General features: G+C 42.3%; 1 protein-coding gene across 1 annotated transcript; it reads left to right on the top strand.

The window, feature by feature from the left end:
- The first annotated feature begins 1,676 nt into the window (after positions 1-1,676).
- ube2kb (ubiquitin-conjugating enzyme E2Kb (UBC1 homolog, yeast)) lies at positions 1,677-7,629 on the top strand. Its single transcript, XM_062387824.1, has 7 exons — positions 1,677-2,570; positions 3,355-3,448; positions 3,548-3,606; positions 4,607-4,689; positions 4,793-4,892; positions 5,146-5,274; positions 5,669-7,629. Exons 1-7 carry the CDS (start codon positions 2,508-2,510, stop codon positions 5,741-5,743), a joined length of 603 nt encoding a protein of 200 aa, XP_062243808.1. The 5' UTR covers positions 1,677-2,507; the 3' UTR covers positions 5,744-7,629.
- The last annotated feature ends 40 nt before the right edge of the window (positions 7,630-7,669 follow it).

The following is a 7,669-nucleotide window of genomic DNA, read 5'->3' on the forward strand; positions in this document are numbered from 1 at the left end:
GCCTTCAGCCAATCGGAGCGAGGCACGATGGTAACGTCTGCCTAGTAAACAAACAATCCAGCCGTCTGACGTCACACACAGGGACCGATGGAGACTCCCAACTTCTGGACAGCTGTTTAGACTGAGCAACTAGAGGTACTTGTACTTTACTTGGGTACTAAATGCTACAAGTCCTTAGGTTTGTAGATTTAATTATAATATGAGATGAATAAAGGATGTGGGCTGTCTCCATTTGTAATGAGCCAGCGGTAAAAGACTTGGGTTCTACAACATTCTATTAAGTGTGTTGTTGTTTACCAATATTTTTAGCTGAATAATGACTGAACAGAAACAGGCAGACATTCTATTATAAAAAACATGTTTTTTAAACATTAAACATTATGCAAACGTCTTTATTCAAACACCAAACTTTGATTTATTCTTATAATAAAAACAGCCCTTAGCTAAGATGCTCTCTTCTCTTGTGTGCTCGCTACATTTTTTTTTACAATTGTAAGTTTTCAGCTCATAACAGTTGTCAAAGTATATGTTTAAGTTAATAAACCGTTACACACAACACGGAAAGTGTTGCACTGGAGGAGGAATTTTTAAAAAAAAAAAGTTATATTAAGGTGAATATGTATTACCGGCGTAAAGCTGATAAACTGTTTATAAATGGTCCCTTGTCAGAGTAGCACCAATCTGTCATGTTAATTTGTGCACATTTAGGGTCAGGATTTACATAAATCCTGACCCTTAACAGTAGATGGCTATTGGATCTGTTTCTCTTTTGCACAGCAACATGTTCCCTCCACTACATTTATCTAACAGTAACCTTTTAGATTAATATTTTACATGTTTTAAATAACTCATTCTGAATTTTTGGGCTGCAACCTCTTATAAAGAAAAATGTTTCACTGTATCATTCAAATAAAAAAAGTTGCACCATGCATTCCTCAAAATGTACAACACCACAGTGCATAGTTGTTCCTCGCAATCCAAATACTAATCACCCAGTCAAGGGAGACGCTGAAGGCCTCAGTTTGCTACTTTTATTAAGCGTCTTAAAAAGCCCCCAAGATAAAAGTCACACAATGTCAGTCGATGGTAAAGAAAGGAAAGCAGCTGCCCTGTCAAACTGAAAGAATGGTTTGTGAAAGCTTGTTAGTTTGTAAGCAGTGGAAATCAGTAAGTCTGTCTGTAGTTAAGAGTTTATAATATATCTATTTAATGAATGTCTTACTGTAAATAAACAATATACCCTTTCTCTATAGATCAGTTGTAAGCCCTTGATAAGAACAAGTTTTCTTCCCCATGAATTCTCCAACAATTCTCATTAAGCTTACGGTCAATATTGATGTAACAGCTGGTTTCATCACATTACGAGAAGTTTCTAGTCTGCTGTTTTAATAGCGAGTCAACATATGTTAAGGTCATAACATGACTGGGTTTTTCTTAAACAATAATCCAGTTATTAATGTTGGTATAATCATTAAGGAAAACTGAAGGTTTATAAGTTATAGGTAAATCTACAATCCATCAAGGGGATATTTGTAATTCTTAATAAGCAGTTTGAAAATTGGATTTAGGTCCAGAGGTTCAGCAGCTGTTTTCCAGAGGGTGAGTCACATGGACAGACAGTCCAATAAAAGGGTCAAAAAGGCAGGACAGGACATTTGGCATCCCAGAAATAGTTTCATTACCTCTGCCAAAACAATGTGTCCACCACTTTCTGATCATTCGTTTGCCTGAAAAAACTATGGGTTGAGTTAACATCCTTGATCTTTGGTGGATGAGACGTGGTGGATGTGTCAGGGAGGAACACATTACACTTTGGAGATATTGTGAGATAGTGTCTCTCAGAAATTGTTTGCAATTTGGTACAGAAACAACAAAAAATACAGATCTAGTGAATTTAATTGTGGTTTCATAAGGTGACTGTTGGGCCTTGGCGGAGGTTTATGCATTCTACTAATTGTAGTAGTTTATAGCTGATCTATGATGATTTGGGAAGTAATGGAATTCAGGATTTAAAACGTGTAAATACTAAATAAATGGTGTCTTATTAGAGAGGTGACCATCTGTCTTCTGTCATTGTGTATGTTTTGCTCACTCGTTCATTCTAAATAACAAAAAAAAAAAAAAATCCAGTGGAGAAAGAAAAACAACCTAATTGTTTTCAAGGATGAGGAAAAATCGTGAAGTTTGACAAACCCCGTGAACCCACGTTCTCCGCAGCTCACTGGTGAAAAGTTCCAGCTTCCAGTTTGGTCTCCATTTACCCGCAGCTGTGTGTGCATGTTCTGGACACATGCGCTGACTCTGTCCGCTGGAAGGCAGGCGGGTGACGGTGAGCTGCCTCTGAGGAGAGACGAAGCGGGGGAAAGCGAAAGGAAGGCTCCATAACCACATCGCAGTGCCCACCGCGCAGCGACACACACCACAGGGAGACAGGCCACGGGTCTATCGCTTCCAGGCAGCGGCAGCAGGAGCTCAGCGGCGGCGGCGGCAGCTCAGCGGACACAGCCATGGCTAACATCGCGGTCCAGCGGATCAAGCGGGAGTTTAAAGAAGTTCTCAAAAGCGAGGAGGTGCGGTAACGTGTGTGTCTCTCCCCGAGCGTGTTGTACCTCCGTGGGGTGCCTTCTTTGTCGTTGTTCCAACTCCATTTAAACGGGAAGTGTCGGGAGAGCACCGCTACCTTCGCTCCGGTGCAGCAGCGGGTCAGGCCTTCACGCCGCAACTTCAGCCTGTAGCCTGTTCTCGGTGTTGTGGCCGGAGCTCTGCTGTTAATGTTGGGTGGGTGCGTTCAGGAGACACCGGGGATGTGGCTCGACAGGCCCGGCGGGTCCAACAAACAACATCGCTCACTTGTTATAAATAAACCTGGCTTGTGCCGTCGTCTCAGCCGTGTCAGCTACGGTTAGCAGCCATTAGCCTGCTGAGGGTATTTTTGACATCTCATCCACAGTTAGCATTAGCTTGTGTTGTTTTGCTAAAGCGTTCATCAACTTTGCGAGCGTGTTCGTCACGTATCAGCCTTACGTTTCCTTAAGAGGAGGTGGGAGCCGTATATAGGGACGGGTTAATCCGCCATGTTTGCATAACGTTAGGTTCGTAGTTAACTTTTCACAGACCGTCTCCACTGTGGAGCTATCTGCGTAGCTAACGCTAATACCCGAACGCTTTCTGTGAATGTCCCCCCAACCCACGGGCGTGTTTCTGGGGGGAGAAGATGAGTGTTGTTGTGTGTTCAGCAGCCAACATGTCGGCAGCTTCACGTCGGTGTGTGACTTCATGTTTGACACACGCACACACGCAGCAGCAACAGCAGGGTGTTTTCACTGTGTCCCTCTCCTCTGTCCCAACACACAGACGAGTAAAAACCAGATCAAAGTAGATCTGGTGGACGAGAACTTCACGGAGCTGCGGGGGGAGATCGCAGGTCCTCCAGACACACCGTACGAAGGTACCGACACACAGCGGCACGAGGACAGACGTTTGTTTAACTTCCACAGCGTCATGATCTGAGTTCTCATGCTAACACGTCATGTCTTTCCTTTTCCAGGTGGCAGATATCAGCTTGAAATAAAAATCCCAGAAACCTATCCTTTTAATCCACCAAAGGTATGTGATCCATTATGCTCCATCTGCTCCTCGGCCCAATTACGCATTTGAATGTCTTGGACTCAATATCCCTTCAATCGACCAATCAGTTTTTATTTGTATAGCCCTTATTCAAAAGTCACACTTTGTCTCATGGGGATTAAGAAGGTTTTACGTCCTCTGTCCTTAAAACAAGAGTCAGGAAAAACCACCAACCCTTTTAACAGGGGGGAAACCATAGAAGCCTCAGAGAGAGCCACATGTGAGGGATCCCTCTCCCAGGACAGACAGAAATGCAATAGATGCTGCGTGTAACTGAGAACATTGATTAGAAGAAACACTTTGTAGCATAATGGGAAACTGTGTCAACGTGTGCCGCCCATTCCACGCAGATGGTTATCCTGATTACCAATGAGGTTTTTCTGGTTTGGTAAACAATGAAATGCTGTTGAACTGATTTTTGAAAAACCGGAACATGTCGGCTGAAGAATGGGAGTAGAAAGCAGGATTCAGATTTCTGTATTCCATTTGTTACTCCACTTATACAGTAGCTTGTTAGTTAAAGAGATATTGCAGTGAAACATTTTACAGCGACAATCTGCCAAAATGACACCAAATGTCATGGGACCATAGAAATAACCTCCAAAGGTACAGATGAGGTGTTGATCTAGATGATTCAGAGATAAACCTTTACATAGATGATCATAAATGTTGACTAATCAGGGAGCGGTCACAGTGTTTGTTATTTTACTCTGCTACATTGATTTATCTGTTGACGTTATAATGTTAGTTTTGAAGAGCTGAAACCGATTTTTCGAGGCTGATGCCACGACTAATACTGGAGAGTAAAACCTTTATGATACTGACAGATTTGTACCATTGTGCAATAATCATATAGATCATATTTGATTAAAATATGATCAGAAAAAGAAAATGACTCACAGTATGACTGTGCTTGAAAATCCTTTTTTTCCATGACCTCACTCTTCTTATCTATAAACCACTCATCTGTCTTTCTCAGGTGCGTTTCATCAGTAGGATCTGGCACCCGAATATCAGTTCTGTGACGGGAGCAATTTGTCTGGACATTTTAAAGGACCAGTGGTGAGTGAGACGGGCCTGAACCCTCTGACCCATACGGGGCTGGGTGTACAAATACAGAACAGCCTCCACTTATCTGCGTCAACTTGTACTCTGTGTCACCCAGGGCAGCTGCGATGACGCTGCGGACCGTGCTGTTGTCTCTACAGGCTCTACTTGCTGCGGCGGAACCAGACGACCCACAGGACGCAGTGGTAGCCAATCAGGTGAGAGAGGTTTTGTGTTTTACTGCGGTCATACTGCCGATTATTTCTTCTATTCAGATGGTAAATTACATTTGTAGTAAACAAGTTGAGCAAGAGTACAACAAGGGAGCTTTCTGTAGAATAACATTTTTGTCAGTGGTTTTCCGTGGACAGTCACAGACATTTAAACGCGGTCTGTGCCTCTGTATCGTCACATTTGCAGACTTGTATTTAACCCAGGCTGCTCTCTGTCTCCCTCTCTCTCTCTCCTCAGTATAAGCAGAACCCAGAAATGTTCAAACAGACTGCGAGACTGTGGTCTCACTTCTACGCTGGCGCTCCCACCCCCAGTCCTGAATACACCCGTAAAATAGACAAACTCTGTGCCATGGGCTTTGATAAGGTCAGAACCGGCCGGAGTTTTTCCTGGACTTTTATACTTTATATTGTCGATGGTGGGGAATAGGAGGGTTTTCGTTTGGCAGTTGAGATGAAATGATCAGTTGATTGCCACAAAATTTATCAGAAAGTTCCGATGAATAGTTTTGAGTACATTTTTAATCATCTTGTTTAGTTTTAGTCTCCTGTGTTAGTAAACTTGAATATTTTAAGGTAATGGAACGTTCATACATAACAAATCATTTGAAAATGTTGCTTTGCACTTATGATTTTAAAGCTTTTCTGACATTTTATAAGCTAAGTTATTACTGGTAGAGGGAGAAAACCCAATTTGACAGCATCTATCACAGATGACACGGGTCACATCTTTCTTTATTCTTCTTCCCCCTGTCATGCAGAATGCAGTAATAGCGGCCTTGTCCTCAAAATCCTGGGACGTGGAAACGGCGACAGAGCTGCTCCTCAGCAATTGAGATCCAGCCAGGTGTGAGGATCCCAAACAAACTCCTGTCTTTACAGCATCAGCTTCTCCCCGGCACATTCCACCATTGCCTTTTTTCTTTTCTTTTTTGGATTGCACAGACAACACCCTATTTGCCACAGCAGTACTCTGAACCTACTTTTACAGCAAGTTTGTTCACTTAAAAACTCAACACCGGTAGTAACACAATCGCCAATATGCTCACCACACTGCTGCCTGTCTGATCCCATGTGTTCAGATACATCTTCATCATGCATCTACTCTTCCATGCCCTTTAGTCATATCAGCTCTGAAGCATCTTGAAATTCCTTATACACAAATGTGTTTTCCATAATAATGCAAAGAGTCACTGCCTCTATTTCGGGGTAAAAACTGAAGGAAGTCCTGCATACTGCTCTCACAGTACATCAACATTTTATTCCTTAGGCAGAACTTGTTTGAATATTCTCTTATGGACTTTAATCATCTGCAGAGATTTGGATGTTCACCCCTCGTTTCTTCTGCAGAGGTCTAGAAAGATCACACCCAGACATCCTCCGACATCCGCACACATACATGGAAGAAAAAAGTTATCTGTAAATAGAAGAGTGTAAATTTGAAAATACAATGGGGATATACTTTTTTTTTTTTTACATGGCATTGTAAAACAAATTATTTTAAATATAAACTATGCCTAGTTTACAGTTATATGGAAGAGATATCTTTTTATGCTTTTGTGACCCATGAGAAATCCCTGTCTACCTTGAGGTGGCACAGCCAAAAATCATGGCCCTATTGGGACGGGAGGTGTCACCTTATCCGCTACGCCACAATCCAACCTTTTTGTTGATCCTTATCGTCCTAGCATGTTCTATGCTGCCTTTGTATTTAGTTTGGCTACTTGATGTGATGGGACTTTTGGGTTGAAATTGCAAGACTCTTTCTGATTTACGGAAAGAGACACCTGGAACCTCTGCTCAAGCACACCCGGTTTGCCGCGTGTCGTGAAGGGAAGTAAAGCCTGCTCTGGGATATGTTGCTAGAATAAATGTCTCTCCTGCTCTGAACCAATGTGTCTGAACGTCAGGAAGGATAAAAGTTTGGATGTTTTTTTTTCCAGAGCAGTCAGTTTCTACCATTGGTACAAAGTAAGATTTTGCTCACTCCCTCCGCTGTACGGGGAGGAGCTTTTTCACAAATCACTCCAACAAATCTAGGACATATTGAGGCAATATAGGCGTCGCCCTATATTCCCAGATATGCTTTTCAACACAGCCAAATCACATACTCAAGGAGGGTTGTCTTTTACTGATGTCCGTGTCGTACGAGAGGCTGGAACTCCTCTGTTGTGCACGGTGTTTTCACAAACATCTGATTTGAGGTACAAGAACTGTAAATTAATGCACAGTATAGAAAAGTGGGTGCATCCTCACTGTTTTATTATTTAAAAGAAAAGTCACCCTTCTGCTTGACCTCCAGCTCAGTCCCTACCAACACAGCAGCATTCTACGTCCAACGTTTTCAGGCCAGAAACAAAAAAAGATGGTTCATGGTCAAAGTATAGAATGCACACACCATCTCCTTTTACTTGTAAATAGCCAGATCCTTGATAAAGAGCCGTCCCGTTATCACTCGAGCACACCATCGATGGCTGGATCTAGATTTTGTAAGAAAAAAGGCCAAAAAGAGGCCCCCCCCTCTTCCCCGGTGTTCCCACTATGTACAATAATGCACGATGGCAGCATAAAAAAAAGGGGCTGTTGCATCTCAGTTTCTCCATTTGGATTGAGACTTATTTTCCTTTGTTTCCTTGGAAGCAAGCATCAGCAGTATAAAAAAAGCATGGTTATTTATTGTGACGGTGTCATGTTTCTTTGATTAAAAAAAGTGGAAAATCAAGTTTGTTGTGTCGTGTCAAACTCTGCACATAAAAAAAACA

This window comes from Platichthys flesus, chromosome 5, assembly GCF_949316205.1.
Source record: "Platichthys flesus chromosome 5, fPlaFle2.1, whole genome shotgun sequence".
Classification (NCBI taxonomy): Eukaryota; Metazoa; Chordata; class Actinopteri; order Pleuronectiformes; family Pleuronectidae; genus Platichthys; species Platichthys flesus.

Bases quoted from the DNA above. Each gene is read 5' to 3' on its own strand.
- ube2kb (XM_062387824.1), top strand. From the start codon at position 2,508: ATGGCTAACATCGCGGTCCAGCGGATCAAGCGGGAGTTTAAAGAAGTT. The intron at 4,893-5,145 runs GTGAGAGAGGTT...CTCTCTCCTCAG, and splicing joins ACGCAGTGGTAGCCAATCAG to TATAAGCAGAACCCAGAAAT. The intron at 5,275-5,668 runs GTCAGAACCGGC...CCTGTCATGCAG, and splicing joins GTGCCATGGGCTTTGATAAG to AATGCAGTAATAGCGGCCTT.